The 21,115-nt window shown below is 38.1% G+C and overlaps 1 protein-coding gene across 2 annotated transcripts in view; it reads left to right on the forward strand.

Moving 5' to 3' along the window:
- Positions 1 to 21,115, forward strand: part of EXOC4 (exocyst complex component 4) — an 818,776-nt gene that overhangs the window by 56,164 nt on the left and 741,497 nt on the right. For both annotated transcript variants that reach the window (XM_007982965.3, XM_073009345.1), the window contains exons 4-5: positions 4,193 to 4,377; positions 15,833 to 15,939. In XM_007982965.3, the coding sequence (XP_007981156.3) occupies positions 4,193 to 4,377; positions 15,833 to 15,939 (292 nt within the window). The remainder of the gene's footprint in view (positions 1 to 4,192; positions 4,378 to 15,832; positions 15,940 to 21,115) is intronic.

The raw sequence follows: 21,115 nt of genomic DNA on the forward strand, positions 1-21,115 counted from the left end.
AGCTTTTCTGCTCTGTTTTTTCCCCATCTTTGTGGTTTTATCTACCTTTGGTCTTTGGTGATGGTGACGTACGGATGGGGTTTTGGTGTGAAATGTCCTTTCTGTTTGTTAGTTTTCCTTCTAACAGTCAGGACCTTCAGCTGCAGGTCTGTTGGAGTTTGCTGGAGGTCCACTCCAGACCCCGTTTGCCTGGGTATCAGCAGCAGAGGCTGCAGAAGAGCTAATATTGCTGAACAGCAAATGTTGCTGCCTGATCGTTCCTCTGGAAGCTTTGTCTCAGAGGGGTACCCGGCCATGTGAGGTGTCAGTCTGCCCCTACTGGGAGGTGCTTCCTGGTTTGGCTACTTGGGGGTCAGGGACCCATTTGAGGAGGCAGTCTATCGGTTCTCATATCTCAAACTCCGTACTGGAAGAACCACTACTGTCTTAAAGCTGTCAGGGACACTAAAATCTGCAGAGCTTTCTGCTGCCTTTTGTTCGGCTATGCCCTTTCCCCAGAGGTGGAGTCTACAGAGGCAGGCAGGCCTCCTTGAGCTGAGGTGGACTCCACCCAGTTTGAGCTTCCTGGCTGCTTTGTTTACCTACTCAAGCCTCTGCAATGGCAGGCGCCCCTCCCCCAGCCTAGCTGCCGCCTTGCAGTTAGATCTCAGACTGCTGTGCTAGCAATGAGGGAGGCCCCGTGGGCTTGAGACCCTCCGAGCCAGGCCCCAGATATAATCTCCTGGTGTGCCGTTTGCTAAGACCCTTGGAAAAATGCGGTATTAGGGTGGAGGTGACCCGATTTTCCAGGTGCTGTGTGTCATGGTTTCCCTTGGCTAGGAAATGGAATTCCCTTATCCCTTGCACTTCCTAGGTGAGGTGATGCCTTGCCCTGCTTTAGCTCTTGGTCCATAGGCTGCACCCACTGTCCTGCATCCATCGTCTGACACACCCTAGTGAGATGTACCCGGTACCTCAGTTGGAAATGCAGAAATCCCCTGTCTTCTGTGTCACTCATGCTGGGAGTTGTAGCTTGGAGCTGTTCCTATTCGGCCATCTTGGAACTGTCCCCCCTTTTTAAATAATTTCTTATAGTAGCTACCCTGTGAAATTATTTTATTGCTGTCTACATTAATCCAACTGCGTCTCTTAAATTTCTGTTAATCTTTCATCGGTGTGTTATTTAAAAGGTACTCTGCAGTCATTACATTTGGAAAAGTGCAGTAATTTATACAATGACCACTTCCCATATATTAAAACAATCTTTTTATTATTAATTATGCACATTCGTAAATACAGATGATTATTATTTCTAGTAAATCTCAAGTCTTAGTAAATACCTGGAAACTGCATCTCCCCAGTACAACAGAATTGATGGTCAGAGGTAGTAGTCTGTTGAGTTGACTGCTACCTCGCCAACTGTTCCTTTGTGGGTGAACTTTATGTTTCAAACTCCTTAAAACCAGATAAGATAAATGTTAGGTCTGGACGCAGTGGCTCACACCTGTAATCCCAGCACTTTGGGAGGCTGAGGTGGGTGGATCCTGAGGTCAGGAGTTTGAGACCAGCCTGTTCAACATGGTGAAACTCTGTCTCTACTAAAGATACAAAAAATTAGTTGGGCATGGTGTCAGGCTTCTGTAATCCCAGCTACTCGGGAGGCTGAGGCAGGAGAATTGCTTGAACCCAGGAGGCGGAGGTTGCAGTGAGCCGAGATTGCGCCATTGCACACCAGCATCGGCGACAGGGCGACTCCATCTCATAAAAACAAAAAAAGGTAAATGTTAGGTTTCTAAATATATATTCTAGAGAGCAAATGTTGCATTGACAACTATTTTCTTTAAATTGGTTTGAGTACCACTTAGTATGGTTAGAGTAAGGGAAGACAGTGGCTTTGTCCAGCTTCCATAATTATAGCTTTATAAATAGACTATTAATAAGTGAAGGCCAGAAAATAAAACAGTGTTTTCTTATAGAAATAAGAGACTATTCTCTTTTCTCTTTTGTGGTAAGGTTTTCAAATTTTTGAAGTTCTGAGACTACCTTTGATAACATGTATGTTAATTTTACTTGTATTTTGGGTCAAGGAAATATATTCAAAGTTTGTCATTTAAATGGTTACAATGGCTCAAAGAAGGAAGGAACACTTACTGAAATTGCTTCACTAAAACATGTTGGGAATACCCTCTGAGGTTTCTTTACTCATGGAATAAATAGGTACTCTTAAAAATAATTTCAGTAAGCATTGAGGAGGTACCAGGCACTGCGCTAAGTGTTTTACCTGAATTTTTACTTTTAATTTAATTAGGTGGCTTTGAAAGTTGACACTTGTCATAAAATTCTGTATTTGGAACATGTACTGTTTGGGTTAAAAATCTTCATGTAAATTCCTACAAACAAATCAAGTGTGGGTGTGCAGTGGGTGGTTTTTAAGCTTAAATATCTCAGGTGGATTTAATTACCTTAAGGGATAAGGCTACATGATGGGCCAGTGGTTTACCAAATTATTTTTCATTTTCTGGATCTCAGTGTCACTGGAGGTTAATGCATCCTCTTTTCTCTGCTAGAGACCCGAGTTAAAATCCATTTTAGGGCATAAGTGTAAATGAATTTGTTGTTGTTTTTTCCTCCTTGGGGACACTCTGGTCATTTTGTGAGGCTGCCTTTCCATTTGGAATTGCTGGCAGCTTGCTCTGGGCCCAGGGGCTCTCATAGCAGGGGCAGTTGCAAGTCAGCGTGAAAATGAACTGGCAGGCTTCAGAGGGCAGAGCTGGCCCAGGGCTTGTCACTCTTACATTCCTTGATTCTCTCTTGGTTAACTTAAGGAAACTTATTTGCTACTGACATTTGATTATAGCACATCACAAAACAAGTGATGTGGTTGTGGGTAAGCCATCACATTTTCTTTACCATTTCAGGCTGGTTTATATTGGGCAGCTACAAAGATTTCTTTCTTCACTGTCCACAAACTCCTAAATGACTCCTTAGACTGTTGTAGATGTGTGATCAACATTTTTGATCACCAATGTGTTTCATGGCTTTAATTACCTATTGTTTTAGTGTAAATGGTTCATTCTTTAGGAGCGTGTTTGCATCCAGAATTACGTTTAAGGGCTTTACCCTGAAGTATCATTAGTTATTTCCTTTATCTGTACTTGTTACAAATATTTAGTATAACCTACGCAGGGAATAACACACATAGCATTTCATCCCTGAGGGAGCTCACTTGTGTTCTTTCCCTCTAAGCTCATCCTGTCATTTCTATTTTCTCTCAAAGAATAGCACCTAGAGTATGCTCTTTAAGTTTTTTTCTTTGAAAAGATACAAGATCTTTATACATAAAAACAAACATAATTTTGTGTACATGAATAAATGGGATCATATCATGCATGCTGTCTTTTTTTTTTTTTTTCCCCTTTGCAGATGTCACTTTGCGTTTCAAAGTGAGTTGGTTGTTCCAGGTTCCCTGAAGCATTCATCTTCTCCATTTATTGTAGGCATTCCTATACCAGTTTGATTTATCCAGTCCTTTTGCCTTGAAAATCTCCCAAACCACTTTGCACCAGGAGTATCTTCCTCTTTATGTTATGTCTTCCAGTCACCGTTCATTTCCCATTTCTTCTATTAAACTGACTCAGGACAAGGAGAAGTGATGACTACTGTTGTCCACTTGTAGCATTCATGTAAAAAACTGTATTTACCTCTGTGTGATGTGTATTTGAAAAAGAGTGAGAGAGAGCCCGACTCTTGGTAAGCATAAAGAGTCATGATTGCTGTGAGAACAAGTTCTTTTTAAAACATTTATATAGTGGGTTTTTTTAAAAGCCTTAGTTTAAAAAAGCTAACTTTGAGTAAAAGTTGATTAAACCATTAGTACATGGGATTCCTGTGAGAATGTGAATGATAGTATCACTTAAATAGGGAGGTCTCTTTACATGTGTCCATTGACGGGCGTGTGTGGGCATAAATAGTTTGCTGTGGTGCTGTGTATGCTTTCATGTTTATCTTTGTCAAGACTGTTCTATCATTATCTAAGGTGAGAAAAACTCTCCCCTAGCCACATTATATTATACTCTGCGAAGTCTTGGATATGCTGATAAAGTTCTCGTAAGCTCCCTTTTGTTAGTATCTTTTTAAGACGTCTTTCTTATTTATAATATTGCCAGGTTATTAAGTTGTACTTAATTGTCTTTCTTTTTTTTTCTCTTTTCAGGTGTCAGCAGTTGAGTCTTTGGAGGGCCCCCTGCTTCAGGTGGAAGGACTGAGTGACCTTCGACTAGAGCTTCACAGCAAGAAGATGAACCTCCATTTGGTTCTCATAGATGAACTACACCGGCACCTGTACATCAAATCAACTAGCCGAGTTGTGCAGCGTAACAAGGAAAAGGGGAAAATGAGGTTAAAGAGGCTCTTTGCTATAAGTGTCTTGTGGCAGTGTAGGATTAGAAGGAATATTTTTTGTTTTCCAGAATGTTGTTGTAGTTTATTTTATTTTTCCTTTAATGTACTGTCTCTGAAACTTCAGGATGGTTTTGTAATAGCAAATACTCCATGTTCTGAGAGGCTGACATTTGAAGTTTGTTCGTTCATTCATTCTACACTCATTATGGTCCTTTTCTGTGAGGATATATAAGAATAATTTACTGTGGGTCTCATATTCTGGATCAGAGACATTGGTACATCTCAGAAGGAAGTTGAAAAATTCTTAAATTGGACTGTGAAGTCAGTCTAATTAAGAAATGTGGATATATTGGCTGGGTGCAGTGGCTTACGCTTGTAATCCCAGCACTTTGAAAGGCCGAGGTGGAAGGATCGCTTGTGCCCAGGAGTTCAAGACCAGCCTGGACAACAGAGCAAGACCCTGTCTCTACAAAGAAAAGGCCAAAATTAGCTGGGTATAGTGGTGTGCACCTGTAATCCCAGCTACTCCAGAGGCTGAGATGAGAGGATGGCTTGAGCCCAGGAGTTTGAGCTGCAGCTCACTGTACTCTAGCCTGGGTGACAGAGGCAGAGACCCTGTCTCTTAAAAAAAATGACAAATATAGATGTATTGATTGAATAAGATTCTTTGTTACTTAGGGTTATGTTCAGCTTTAGGTTGTCCTTTTTCTGGAATAGTTAAGGAAAGGTTCAGAGAGAACACTTTTATTCCTTGGTTGGCTGTAGCATAGCCCTATATTTAATGACCTGGGTAGTCTCAAGAAATTCATTAGGTTAGTAGAGGCCTGGTAGGGAATAAGACTAGATCTTAAGATGATAGAACATTGGAGTTTTTAACATGTTAGACAGCTGTGCATAGTACATGTCCTTCCAACATTTCTTTAGAATAGATCTTTTCAGAGGGCATTTTAGCACTGTCTACTGAAATATACATGTTGACGCTTTTTCATTCAGATATAGACAAGAAGAGTACTGGAATCAGTGCACGCTGGGAATGAAGTCTTTCTTACCCTGTTTGAACAAAAAATGCCAAATTTGTGTGTGATGCTTCAGTTTAATCAGAGACCCTGACAGAGAAAGAAGTTTCTACCTCTTTTCAGCAGATGGGCAGTAGAAAAACTTCTGCCAGGCACACAGATTTGATATGTACCTGAGACATAACTTCAAGGCTAGCTCTGAGTACGGTATTTGTCAGTACCTCAGCAGAGAGTGAAGTGGTGGGTAGGGGAAGTGCTAAGGAATTCTTTCTACAATGCCTGGTGATAAATAGCAGATCTGAAGAGATTTCTTCCCATACAAGGTTAAGTAATAAAATCACTATGAGTCCTGTGAAAATATTCTATATTATAAGGGAAAATGAGCATTATTTTGAGGTCTCAGAGGAAGAACATTTATTTTAAAAAAATTTATGTAAAGCAAGCAAGAAACATTTAAGAGACTTAAGCTCAAAGTTTCTCAAAAAATACAAGAAACACGATATAGTCGACTATTCAGAATAATCACTCCTTTCGTGGGAGAGGAGTATTTCCTACCCTTTGGTTTTGGTGCTTTGGCTTTTGCCATCATTAGGGTACATGACACAAGCAGGGTCTTCAAACGTGCTTATGCTGTTGAGTGTGGCCTCTCGTGCTTCTGCCATTGTCTTGCTGTTGGTCCCAGGAGAAGAGCTAGAGAGACATGGAACTGGCTGAAGATCAGCAGACCTGCCTAGCCTGCATCAACCAACCACCAAAATATATGCTTATTGTTGAACATTATTGAGATTTTGTGGTTGTATGCAGCAGGCGCATAGCTTATATGAAAATAGTAACCAGGAGTTACAAGAACAGAGTGAGGAGAGATGCTAACGGAGCTAACTAAAACATGAAAAACATGTAAGGAAACCAAAATGAAGTAGGGAAATTTAAGTCTTTAAAACTTTAGAGAGAAGATCTGAATCACTGATGTGGAGGGAAAACTTCTCATGATGAAGAGGAAAAAGACAAGATGTCAAAAGGAAGATGATAAATATGGAAGATGAACAGTGGCCAATCCAGTGATTTTAGGGTTTCCAGAGGATCACACTAAAATGATAGTGTTTGGGCTGAATTATATTCCCCCTAAAATTCATATATTGAAATCCTAATCCCCAGTACCTCAGAATATGACTGTATTTGGAAATAGGGTCTTTTAGGAAGTAACTAAGTGGACATGAGGTCATTAGTGTGGGCCCTAATCCAGTAGGACTGATGTTCTTATAAAAAGGAAATTTGACACACTTGGAGGGAAGACCATGTGAAGACACAGGGAGAAGATGGTCACCTACAAGCAAAGGAGAGAGGTCTCAGAAGAAACCAACCACGCCCACACCTTGATCACAGACTTCCAGCCTGCAGAAAGTAAATTTCTGTTGTCTAAGCTATCCAGTCTGTGTTACTTTATTATGGCAGCGGGAGTGAACTCAGGGGATCAGAAGCAATAATTAGAGTATAAATAAAGAAACCCACTTAAACAGAAAAGTCTGCAAGTTGAAAGAATTTAAGGTAAAATTAATAAAAAACTTAATAAAAAAAGTTACTCTTTTATATAATCTGGAAATTTTTATGATTTTCAAAAACAAATTTTATAAGCACCAGGAAGAAATATTATGTGATCTGAAGTGATAGAGATAATTATTTGCCCACCCAATATCCATTCTTCCCTTCATTTTTAATGACAATCTTTATTTCATTCCTGGTGGCTATAGGCCCAGCTAAAAGGCTGCATTTTCCATCCTCCCATATAGCTAGAGGGCGATTAGTGGGACTTCAGTTTGCAAGCTGTTGAATGGGGAGGTCATTAATTTTTCAAAGATACCAATTAAACTGGTATGCTCACTCTTTTACCCCTCATTTGCCTTTCTTTACTTTCTATCTGGGACATAGATTGGTGCCATCAAGCCATCCTAGACACAAGGTGACCTTGAGGATAGAAGCCACATCTGAAACTCCATGATCACCTTGAACCTCTTTTCTAGCCCTGGATGGGGTACTTCTTTAATATGAGAGGAAGTTTTGTTTTACTCAGACCACTATTATTTGGTCTTCTTTTTATACACTTAAAACCAGTTCAGTTACACAGAAAGGAGCAAAAATCAGGCTCACCAGGATTTGCTGAATACTAATGCCAGAAGATAATAGAACAAAGTCTATAAACCTGAATGGAGAAGAGTTGGGATCAAAGACTTCTCTGCCCAGCCAAGGGGACATTGATATGTGTAGGTGACAGAGAGACATTCTCAGATAAGAATTTATAATAAAAAAATCATTAATATTCTTTTTCTGAGCAAAATTCTCAGAGGTAAACTGTAAGACATACGTCAAAATTGCAACCAGAGAACAATAAAGTTGTAGGTAGTTTGAAACAACTTTGAGGGCCACATACCATTAAATATGTACATGTATATTTGTAAGTAACTGAAAAATATATTTTTGCAAGATTGAGAATATCAGCTAAAAACCATTGTTGAAAAAAATGTTGGCCAGGCGTGATGGCTCATGCCTGTAATAAACTTTGGGAGTCCGAGGTGGGAGGATCACTTGAGGTCAGGAGTTTGAGACCAGCCTGGTCAACATGGTAAAACCCCATCTCTACTAAAAATATAAGTTAGCCAGGTATGGTGGTACGTGTCTGTCATCCCAGCTACTCAGGAGGCTGAGGCAGGAGAATCACTTGAACTCAGGAAGTGGAGGTTGCATTGAGCCGAGATTACGCCACTGTATTCCAGCCTGGGTGACAGAACAAGACTCTATTTCAAAAAACAAACAAAAAAAGGTCTATGTAGTCAAGGAGTACTCTGTAATAGTAAACAGAATTTATATCCCTTTTTACTCAGTTAATAGTAGGAAATTTGGATAGGCAGGAGAAAGGAATGCTGAATTCTTGCTTAAGATGAGGGTGAAGTTTTGTTTTGGACTTTAATGATTAGAGAAAATGTTTAATTTTGTTTTTATTGATCTAGATATGTATATTTAAGGATTTTTATAATAGAGAAGACAAATAAAAATGTTCTGTATTACAAAAGATATTGTACTGCAGCCCTCGTTTGTCAGCAGGAGATATGTTCCAAGACCCACAGTAGGTACCTGAAACTACAGATAGTACTGAACCCTGAATCTGCCTGCACAGTAAATTCTCACTTAATGCTCTCAATAGGTACTTGGAAACTGTGACTTTAAGTGAAATGAAGCTGTAACTTTAAGTGAAATGACGTACAGAAGGTCCTAGAATAACATTGTGTCCTTCAAGGTCCTCTGTTGATGAGAGAAAAACAAAAAATGGTTAAATGGTTTCATTATATGCCAAGATTCTTGATTGCAAATAGAGGAAATCAGTCTGAGTAACTAAAATAGGAAAAGAATTTATTGGAAAGTTATCAGGTTGTTCACAGAATCTATGGGAAGTCTGTATAATCAGGCTCTAAAACCCAGTAGGAACCAACGGAGATTAAGCAGCTGAGCACACACAGTCTTAGACAAGCCACAGGAAGGGTCTGTTTGGGTTGCTATTTTTGCTGGCACCCTGCCCACAATAGCTGGATTTTAAAGTCTTCTGTAAATGATCTCTAAATGTCCCTGCATCTTTCCTTTATCTCTTCAAGATTCAAAGTTCTGGATTCAAGCATCCAGTTTGCTGAGCCTAGTAATGCCTGGCCTCCTTCAGCTTCCATAGTAGGAAGTGGGGCCTTCTTTTTGCTTTGATGCAGTCAGTGGGGATGGACTGTTCAGATGTTTGGTACCCAAAACAAACACCCAACAAATTTCTACTGCGGGAGAAAACAAAGGAAATCACATGAAGGCGCTTACGTATAAAGACTACTAGACATTTTCGAAGTAGAAAATAGGCAGTAGAATTGACAAATGAAAGAAAGGTACATGCTCACATACATAAATAATAAATATTTTATTTGGAGGAAATGAAACAAATAAATGGTGAGACTGTCCTTGTTCTTAGCTCATGAAGATGTCAGTTGCAGTTAAATTCCAGTTGAAAAATTTGAAACTGTCAAATGAAATCTAAAGTTCACATGGATGAATACATGCGTAAGAATCGTTTAAAAGAATTGTGAAGGGAGGTTATGAGGGGGGCATTTCTTATGTGATATCAAAGCATATTGTAAAACTGTTTTAGTCAAAACAGTACAGACATACAAAAACAAAATTTTTTAAAAAAAGCAAACAGTACAGACATGCAAATAGAAAATCAGATGGGTGAGACAAAGTAGAGTTGAGAAATAGACCCCAGGATCTATGGACTTTGGTATTTTTGAACAATAGTTCAAGTCAACTGGGGATAATGAAGGCTATTTAATATATAGTGTTCAGACAAGTGACTGTTGATTTGAAGAAAATAAATTTAGATGCCTACCTCTTATATACAAATAATTCAGCCAGATGTAAAAAATCACATAACACTGTATTAGCATTAGAAAAACTTATAGAAAGATATGTGTGGAGGAGCCTTTTCCAAGCATATCGGAAGACATAAAGAAATATATTAAATGGTTTAGCCATTTAAAAACCCAAAACTTACCTTTAGTAAAACGGAGTCAGAGGATAAACTACACTCTGAGAAAATATATGTATGTCATATAACGCTTTAATATCTAAAGCATGCAGATATTTGTAAGCTTAGTAAAAAGGGATATAGACTGTTCATAGATTAAAAATACAAATGGCTAATAAACATAAGATTGTTCAATATCATGAGTAGTCAGAGAAATACACTTTTGAAAAATTAAATGCAATTTTTTGTTCAAAGACATTGATAGCATGTTATGATGGCAAAGATGGTGGAAATGCATACCTTTCTCTTGATGGTGGAATAACCAGTATGCCTTTTTGGAAAATAAATTTGCATATTCTTTGTCCAGGGAATTTTGTTTCTAGGTCTACATCCTACAAAAACAGTACCAGTTCATAAAAATATATGTAACAAGATATTCATTGTGACATTGTTGGTAAGAACAACAAAAATATGCAGCTTAAATGTTCATCAAGAGGAGTATGGTATATTGATACCATGTAATTATAGAACTTGAATGATAATGGTCTCTATGTGCTGATATGGAAAGGTTTCTAAGGTGCATTTTTGGGTCCCAAAAGCAAATTGAAAAATAGCATAGATAGTATGAACCTATTTGTGAAAGATTGAAAGGACAGAAACTTAAATATGTATACTTTATATGTTGGTATAAATATTTGTATGTGTATAGAAAATGTCCAGACAGATAATGTCAGAACACTGACAAAAGGAATTACTTGTGAGAAATGGAAATGTGAGGTGTGGAATAGGGAAGTAGAAATTCTTTTATTTCCTGTGTACATCATGAGCATGTTTTTAAAAAATAATACAATTACTGATGATCCTTTTGAAGATTTTTAAAAATGAAATGGGAAAATGCTTAGGCTATATGCTTGAAGGGAAAAACTAGAATTCAAAACTATGCAGGATGATCAAAGAATGTTGAAAAAGGAGCATGTGTGCCATTTTTGTGGTGTGCAATGTTGGGGGTGGATGGAGAGACAGAGACTCATTTTTAAATTTTTTTTCAAGCAATCCTTGCACTTCAGCCTCCTAAGTAACAGGCGTACCACTGTGCTTGGCCTTGATGCTCCTTTCTGTAAGATGTTTTGGAAGGCAATATACCAAAATGATGTGAATGGATTTTTTTTTTATATTTTCTAGAAAGAATTTACACCTTTATAATCAGATAAAATTTAAAAAGTTGTTTAAAAGTAATTCTTTTATTTATTGCATGATCTCTTGGATTAATACTTGGTTTAACCTTGCTTCCTCAGCCATCCTGGACATCCTCTAGCTCATGGAAGAGAAAATTTGGTGTCCATATTTGTCTCTGGGCATGTAAAGAACGTTCTTGACTCCATTGTATTTGTTCCCTATTTTGTCTTTTAAAGATTTTTTTTTCTGTTCACATATGTTGGTTTTCCTTTTATCTTTCAGTGATTTTTTTTTTTTTTTTACCCCTCTTTGCTTAGATTTTAAATTTTTAGCTTCACTTTATTTTCTGTTACCATGTCTTCACCCTTGGTCTGTCATTTGAAACGATGGCTCATTTTTACTTTTATACCCTCTAAATCATTCATTATTCTTTCTGAGTGTTCCACCAGATCTTAGAACTATTGAGAATTACTATGCCAGCCATTCCTGTTTCATTATTTAGTTAAATCTTCTTACTAAGGGCACATTATCTTTGACAGATATTTCTCAGCTCAGTTTGATTTAACAAAATTTTATGAGCACTTGCTCTTTGACAGGTACAGTGCCAGCTGTTCTGGTTATAGAATTGAATATGTCAGTTAATTCGATTTACAACTTAAAGTTCAACTCATCTCTGTCATTTTTTAGTTTCACAAAATTAGCCACATCAGTTGCAGTTGTAAATTTTGTACGTAGTTGAACCCATTTATTGCGAAATGAAGGAACAGAAATATGTTATAATTAAAAAGTAGATGTTTAATAAGCTGTCAGCACTTCTTACCCCTCTTAAAAAACTGTTTCCATGTCGTGAAATTTTGAAATCTAACATTTAGAAGCAGATCTTTACTAGTTGGATGGTTGGTTAATGGCCAGGAAGTTCTTGAGGTTACAGTGGCAGTAGTTGTTGTTGCTTGTTTTAGGTTTAATTTGTTGTATGCTTTTCTTGTCCTCTACCATGTTGCTATTAAATGGCAAAATGCATTCGGTTACAATATATAATTGGTAATTTTGGGGGGACTGTTTTATACAAGCAGGGATTTACTGTATATCAGCTGTCTTTTGATCTCAGTTATGAGTGATTCTGAATGGATTTAAAATAAAAAATTGTAATCATGTATTTAAAATGAAAAATAACTATCAATATTTCCAAAAGAACAGTCTAATTTTTATTTTATTTTTTGTTTTCAAAAAATGCTTTCTCTGAGAGATTAAAAACCCTTTGAAGGTATTAATTAATCCCTTCTCAGCTTAATCTCTGATATGTGGTGAGAAGAGGTATTTTTTCTGTTGTAAAATGGAAACTGAGGTCCATACTATTTAATGTGATATTCTACAATAGCGCCTACCTTCTGCTGAGCTTCATTCATGTCTGTAGTCACAAAGTGAGTGGGTGTGCCCCTTTCTCTGGAACTTTTGAGACTAAGTCCTTTCATAAAACAGCGGGAGCAAATCTAAAGTCATTTCCAGAGTTACTTGCCTTTGGGTTAGTGCTCACAAAGGAGAAAATTGAAGCCTAAGGGAACATTTTAGAGAGAGAGATGAGTGTATGAAAATAGTTTTGCAGTAAATTGACTTTCTAAAAGTTTATTGATGGAGTTCGAGGGCCCTTCTGGCTCTGATAATAAAATCAGCAGGTTATGTTTTTCAGAGTTGAAATGGCAAGTCGTTTATCACTCTAAATTTAGCTGAAATATGTTTTTAGGTTAAAACTGAGAAAATAATTGTAGGATTTAATCTAAAGTGATTCGCATGTACATCTGTGTTCATAGAAGTATGTACTATTATAAATACACGTAAAAATATCAGTGTGCACTGAAAAATATCAGTGTGCACCGTTTCATCATTAGGTGTGGCAGGCAGTATTCCAGCTATATAACTGAATTTCTCCACTGATTGATATCTTTGTTTATGCTTTGAAAATAATTCCTCCACTTGGTTATAGAAATATTTAAATATTTAGACAATGTATTATATTTTTCCTGTCATTTAAAGTTGAAGTTTTTTTACTCTATAGCAGTACCATAAACCTGTGTCTTTTTTTATAATTAAAAAAAATTTTATTGTCCCAGCACTTTGGGAGGCCGAGACGGGCAGATCATGAGGTCAGGAGATCGAGACCATCCTGGCTAACACAGTGAAACCCCGTCTCTACTAAAAAGATACAAAAAACTAGCCGGGCGAGGTGGCGGGCGCCTGTAGTCCCAGCTACTCGGGAGGCCGAGGCAGGAGAATGGCGTAAACCTGGGAGGTGGAGCTTGCAGTGAGCTGAGATCCGGCCACTGCCCTCCAGCCTGGGTGACCGAGCGAGACTCTGTCTCAAAAAAAAAAAAAAAATATTATTTTACTTTATTCATTTGTCCATTGAAGCATTTTATTTGTAAATATGTATTACATCACTAGATGAAGAACCCCAGGATTTTCTCTCCTGTGTGTTTTTGTGTTGCTTCTTCATGGTCCATGATGTGAGCTAAATCAGTACAATGAAACCAAACTGGTGGTATGGGAGCAGATTATTCTGTGATTTTTCTAGATTTTTCTAGATCTTTGAGTTGAATGTCAAATCTGGGGCTGATCACACTTGTTCACAACAACTTGGTCACACTGTGAGGTTCACAATAATTTTTCCAGCTCTGTGATCATCAGTGATTTCAAGTTCGCCCATGTACCCATACTTTGTCGTCACAGTTGATGAAGACACCAGACAATAACTTTGGAAAAAGGTCTAGTAAGAACCAGGTGTTTGCCTCTCTTTTCGGCATTGTCGATGCTCTTGAAAGCAGCAGACAGGACATTTATGCACACCATTACGGTGGCATGGAAAGGTGGTGGAAAGAGCTCTCTGTGTCTTTGGGCATCTGTATCCAGGGCCTAGGGGAACCTGTAAAGTGTTTTCTAATTGTGAGTAAAATGCAAGTGAAAGAGGATGACGTCATTAAGTGGAAAAAAATGAGAAGACAAAAGAAGTCATAAAACATGAAAGAACGGACAAATCGATTATCTATTTTATAAATAGATAAACCATTATGAAAAGATATTGGATTTGAGGACTGTTGGATTTTCTTAAGATAGTTTAGGCTGGGAACTTACAGGTTTATATTGGTGGAAAAGAGTTTTTGGGAGGATGCCAGTTCAATTCCTGGTAAATGCTTTCTGTTACTTTAATATCTCATACTTCACTTTTCACATTAGCCTGTGGGTGATTTTAACAATTGGAAATATGCTGTTTGGTTTAGCTCATTTGGAAATAATGCTGTTTGGTTTAGTTCATGTCTTAGTCATACTCGCATCCTCAGAACTGAGCGCAGTGCCAAGCACATAATGGATGCTGAAGAATCGTTTGAGTAATGATTCCTTGTTCCTTGTAACAAGTGAAAAGGGAGAAGTTAATGACTGTCATAGTAATCCTCAAGGCCTAGGACAGTGGCTCCCACATTATTTGCACTCAATGAAAAGAATAAAACCTTAAGTGATAATTTCGCTCTTTAACACAGTGCGAAATTATCACTTGAACCTAACAAACTTTATTTTTCAAAGTTCTCTGAGAGAACATATTTGTTTTTTATTGGATTATAAATACACACATACCTAGCACATTTGTTCCAAAAGGAGTGTAGGTGGGAAATGGGGATATATCGCTGTGGTGGGGGCAGATGTTGTTCCCAATTGCGTACATCCTTCCTTCCTTCCATTTGAGGAAATCTTTCCTATGGGCGTGGTCTCTTCCTGCTCTTCCTTTGCCTGCTCTCCATAGCCAGTGCTACTGATGATGTATTTCAGTACTAAAAAGTGAGAATTACGGCTTTGACTTCCCTACCCTTGGATTTGGCTCCGAGAGGCTCTTCTGTTGTAGATAGTGTGGCGAGACGATTCCATTTCTTGAGAGTAGGGCATACAGTTTAGTTGGCTTGGCATTGCCTGTATTCTTGCACTTAACAGGTACTTTGAGATGGGAATTAATTTGAAATTTTGATTTTTATAGTTTTCGTGATTTAAAATTAATGTGTTTATTTTGAAGGAAGTTGATTTATTATTTTATTTAAAGTTTATTAGTTTCTTTAAAATTAATTATTAAGATGAGGAGCTTGGCCTTCTTAGGAAAGGTGAAATGGGTAATCAAATACTGAATTAACCTGTTTGAGATCCTTAAATCATTTTAATTGTGATTATCAACGTCATGAAATTTATGAGTCTCTTTTGAAGAAAACTAAATGTAGTAAACTTCTGGAATATGTCAAAAACTGTAGCCTGAAAAACATATGTAAACACTAGTTAAACCTTTATTCAGTATCATGGCATGTTGTCAGTTCATCTTTCTTTGTTGATAAATTAATATTTAATACAGATACAAAGGAGGATAATGAAATTGCCTGGCATAGTGTTATTACAAGGTGGTTATCCAGTGATCCAGAATACATTACGCTAATTTTTTAAACAGCATTGAATGAAATGACAAAATAAAAATTTAAGTACTTAGAACTCTTACAATACATTTTTATACCCCTGTCTGTGACAGTCACCTCTTTATTGAAAATATACTGGGGAGATCCAGATGTTTGAAGTTCTAGTGTAAAGAGGACTCATGACAAAAACGAAAGTGGTAAGGGTGGGGCATGTAGTGGGAGGACTTCAGTTGGTTTTGGAGAAAGTGGTAACTAGTGCTTCTTTTCCCGTTCAGCTCCCTTGTGAAAGATGCTTCTGTTCCTCTGATTGATGTTACAAACCTCCCTACTCCTCGAAAATTCCTTGATACCTCTCAGTATTCTACTGCTGGAAGCTCAAGTGGTAAGTATTTAATTCTTCAGCCACTAAGCTTTTTAGTATGCCTCAGTTCCTAGGCAAAGACCTGGAGGAGCTTTTTGGGGGCTAAGCTGGGCTGGGTGGGCCTGAGGTAAGTGCGCTGGAACCTGTGATGAGCCCTTTGCAACCTTCAGAGCAAATAAGGTGTACAGTGATTCATTGGTCTGTTGCATTATCAGGATTGAAAAGTGGCAGCTGAACCTGCCCTGCCTGCTGAATCCAACTGCATCTGTGTTTTATTGCACCAGCCCTTCCTTCCTTCCTTCCTTCCTTCCTTCCTTCCTTCCTTCCTTCCTTCCTTCCTTCCTCCCTCCCTCCCTCCCTCCCTTCCTCCCTTCCTCCCTCCCTTCCTTCCTCCCTTCCTCCCTCCCCTCCCCTCCCCTCTCCTCTCTTTCGTCTCCCTTCTCTTTCGTTTCCCTTCCTCCGTCCCCTCCTCTCCCCTCCCCTTTCTTTCATCTTGCTCTGTTGGCCAGGTTGGAGTGCAGTGGCACAATTTTGGCTCTCTGCAACCTCCACCTCCTGGGTTCAAGGGATTCTCCTGCCTCGGCCTCACAAGAAGCTGGGATAACAGGTGCCTGCCACCACGCCCAGCTAATTTTTGTATTTTTAGTACGGACAGGGTTTCACCATGTTGGCCAGGCTAGTCTCAAACTCCTGGCCTCCCAAAGTGCTGGCATTACAGGCGTGAGCCACCAAATCTGGGCGACCAGCACTGTTTTTCTAAACTTGAGTTTGAATGCTTTTTGATAGAGCATATGCTTTCCTTTGTGCTATAATATTTATTACTCCTAGTAGCTTTTACTCAGTTATCTCATGTATTACATTCAATGTCTGGTCCTGGGAGCTTTTGAGTGTGTGACCTCTGTCCTATGCCGTCCCCACTCCTAAATGTGCACACATCCACGTGTGCATACATAGTCATACCTGTAACACACTTTGAGGAAATATCCACAAACTTATTTTTTCTTCTTTGAAGACACCCAATATCTTATTGAACAAGACAAAGCCATTTTGGGGTTATGTTTAGGGTTGCGGGCAGGAGGGTATACTTTGAATGTAAAGATTTAGGGGAATCTTGTGGATTGTCTTAGACTTGCTTTTGCAGAGGGTTCAGCTCAACTGGGCTTGGAGACCTTCTGGACCTCTGCAGAGAGTTTCTCTGCTATTATAACTTTGGGTTGGGGGAGAAGACTGGATGTCTTTTGTGGGATGCCTCACAGGTGCCTTCTTGTGGCAGCCAAAATCTTCATTGCATTTTAACAAAATTGTAGTGTTTATTATCATTGTCTTTTCAGATAAAAATTAGTTCTTACAGTTCTTACTAGTTCTGTAGAGCTTGAAATAATGAAAAGGTAGAAAAAAGTAGAAAAACAATTTGGATTCAGTCCATTTTGTATAACTAATTGGAAATATTTCTGTTGAGAGCTTAATATATTGTTGGAGCATATTTTGCTACTTTTAAAATGCCACTTAAAATTATTTTAGGGTTATTTAGGTGTGGAATCTTGAAGTTTATTACTTTAACTACAGGGAAGTATAGAATTTGATAATAAATTTTCCTTTTTTTAATTAGTAGCCAAATTTTAAAAAATTGCAAACATTTATTTTTATTATACAACAAATACAGTAGATTGTACTCCAGTCTCTTCTTGGAGCTAGAAAGGTTTTGTTTTCTCCCTCTTTCTGATGTAATGTTGCTTTTGAGTTTTAACACTGCTCTGAGGTGTTGTAGACTGTTGAAATATGAAACAAAATGTATTTGTACCTTTGATTTGTATTTTATCTCTGCCTTTCATGGAAATTACCAATTGTTACATCTTTGCTTTTTTATAATGTGAATCATTACTGCTTAGCCTGGTTATATTAATTTATGTAAATGTTGCCAAGTCAGTGGCCAAGTGAAAGAAAAAATTTAATTATTTATGAAGAAATGACAGGGCAGGCTTTTCAAATAAGTGTTGTATAAATATAAAATAAGCTGATATATGCCAATTATGGCAAATTTCAGTAGAAGCTAATTTTGCTACATCTGTTATTTTTACTATGATAGGCCTTACTTTTTGATAGGCACTTTATCTGTCAGCGTCTGGAGTTAGCATTCATCACCTAGTGGGGTTCATGGTGACACTCTGACTTTGGTATTATTAGGAATTACTCTTGAAGAACTGCTTGGTAGTTGACTGGGGCTAGGAGCATTATGGGGACTGCTTGTAGAGATGTGTATAAACCTTTCTTTTATTTATTTATTTGAGACGGTGTTTCACTCTTGTGGCCGAAGCTGGAGTGCAGTGGTGCAATCTTGGCTCACTGCAACCTCCTCCTCCTGGGCTCAAGTGATTCTCCTGCCTCAGCCTCCTGAATAGCTGGGATTACAGGCATGCATCACCATGCCCTGCTAATTTCTGTAGAGACAGGGTTTCACTATGTCAGCCGGGCTGGTCTCAAACTCCTGACCTCAGGTGATCGCCCACCGTGGCCTCCCAAAGTGTTTGGATTACAGTCATGAGCCACTGCGCCTGGCCAGACTTTCTTTTTAGATGGGTTCATTTCCTTGACTATTCTGAAGACTTGATCTTGTTCTTCTTTTTTTTTTTTTTCTGGTGCATGTCCAAAAAAGAAAGTAAAAATATTATTGATTAAAATCAATAATAGCAGAGGTTAATATGTGTTTAGTGCCTAGTATATGGTGAAGCCATGTCTTAAGTGCTTTACAACAATTTTATAACAATTTATTGTCAGTCCCATTTTACAGATGAGAAAACTGAGGCACAGGGAAGTTAATAATTGATAAAAGTTTACACAGTTGACAAGTAATTGTGATTTCAGCTCAGAGCCAGGTTCGACTATGCTCTTCTAACCAGTTTGTTTTGCTGAAAACAAGCTAGGTATCCTCTGTGTATTAATTTTCCACTCACACTAACTTAGTGGCTTAAACAACATACATTTATTATCTTACAGTTTTGTAGGTGAGAAGTCTAATACAAATCTGATTGCAGTAAAATCAAGGTGTTGGCAGGGCTGTGTTCCTTTTTGGAGGCTCTAGGGGAAAACCTGTTTCCTTGCCTTTCCGCCTCCTAGAGGCCACCATATTCCTTGGTTCGTGGTCTCCTTCCTCCATCTTCAAAACCAGCAACGATGGGTCACATTCTTCTCACGTTGCCTCTCTCTGACCCACTCTTCTGTGCTTCCTTCCTCTTTTTAAGGACTCATGTGATTAGATTGATTCCACCTGGATAATTCTGGCTAATCTTCCCATCTCAAGGTCCTTTACCTTAATCACATCTGCAGTCTCCTTTGCAATGTGACTAATCACAGGTTCTAGGGATTAGGACATGGATGTCTTTGGGCAACCATAATTCTGCTTACCACACTCTGCACTGCCCATTTTGTGACTTAAATTATCTTTAGGAGCAAGTGTAAAAATTTGACTTTCTTCAAATTATGTAGCAAAATTTTTTTCAGTCATTGTAGTCTAGTCTTTAGGACTCTATTAATCTGGATCACATTATTAAAGGGAATTGTATAAATGAGGAAGATATAAATTATGTAGAGAACTGCACAAAATGTTACTAAATACATATAAAATTATGGGACTGATGAAATATACTATAATAAAAAGCAAGAATTTTGTCTTATTCTTAATAATAAACTGTAAGTCCTAAGAGTCTATTTGTGAAGTGCTCTGCAAGTCCGCCTAGAAAGTAATAGCCGTTTTCAGCAGGAAATTTAACATAGGCTCTTAAAGCTCCTCTCTCATTTTGTGAAACAGTAAGATTGAGGGTATAATCCATTAGAATTGACACTTTTATAGAGGAAGTTCCAGTAGGGAATCCCCGGGTAGTATGGCTCTCCCATTGGGGTACCATAAATTAAGGTTGGAGGTGATTCCTGAGAACTTTCAGGTTATTATTAATTAAATGAGAATTCTGATTGCTTTTAAACAAATCGTTTTTCACAAGTCCTATTTTGAAGTAGAGTTGTGGGTGACTATTTTTTTAAAATCATACTTTATGTTCTGGGGCACATGTGCAGAACGTGTAGTTTTGTTACATAGGTATACCTGTGCCATGGTGGTTTGCTGCACCCATCAACCCATCATCTACATTAGATATTTCTTCTAATGCTATCCCTCCCCTAGCCCCTCACCCCGACAGGCCCTGGTGTGTGATGTTCCTCTCCTGTGTCCATATGTTCTCATTGTTCAATTCCCACTTATGAGTGGGAACATGAGGTGTTTGGTTTTCTGTTCTTGTGTTAGAAGACCTGAACCCATCCTATTTTATGGCTGCATAGTATTCCATGGTGTATATGTGCCACATTTTCTTTATCCAGTCTATCACTGATGGACATTTGGGTTGGTTCCAAGTCTTTGCTATTGTGAATAGTGCTGCAGTAAACATATATGTGCATGTGTCTTTATGGTGAAATGATTTATAATCCTTTGGGTATATACCCAGTAATGGGATTGCAGCGTCAAATGGCATTTTTGGCTCCAGATCCTTGAGGAATCACCACACTGTCTTCCACAATGGTTGAACTAATTTACACTCCCACCAACAATGTAAAAGCATTCCTATTTCTCCAGATCTGCTCCAGCATCTGTTGTTTTCTGAGTTGTTAATGATCACCATTCTAACTAGCATGAGTTGGTATCTCATTGTGATTTTGATTTGCATTTCTCTGATGACCAGTGACGAGCATTTTTTCATGGGTCTTTTGGCTGCATAAATGTCTTTTGAGAAGTGTCTGCTCATATCCTTCACCCACTTTTTGATGGGGTGATTTTTTTTTTCTTGTACATTTGTTTAAGTTCTTTGTAGATTCTGGTTATTAGTCCTTTGTCAGATGGATAGATTATAAAAATTTTCTCCCATTCTGTAGGTTGCCTGTTCACTATGATGAAAGTTTCTTTTGCTGTGCAGAAGCTCTTTAGTTTAATTAGATCCCATTTATCAATTTTGGCTTTTGTTGCCTTTGATTTTTATGTTTTAGACATGAAGTCTTTACCCATGCCTGTGTCCTGAATGGTATTGCCCAGGTTTTCTTCTAGGGTTTTTATGGTTTTAGGTCTTATGTTTAAGTCTTTAATCCACCTTGTTAATTTTTGTATAAGGTGTAAGGAAGGCATCCAGTTTCAATTTTCTGCATATGGCTAGTCAGT

Source organism: Chlorocebus sabaeus, chromosome 21 (genome assembly GCF_047675955.1).
Source record: "Chlorocebus sabaeus isolate Y175 chromosome 21, mChlSab1.0.hap1, whole genome shotgun sequence".
NCBI lineage: Eukaryota > Metazoa > Chordata > Mammalia > Primates > Cercopithecidae > Chlorocebus > Chlorocebus sabaeus.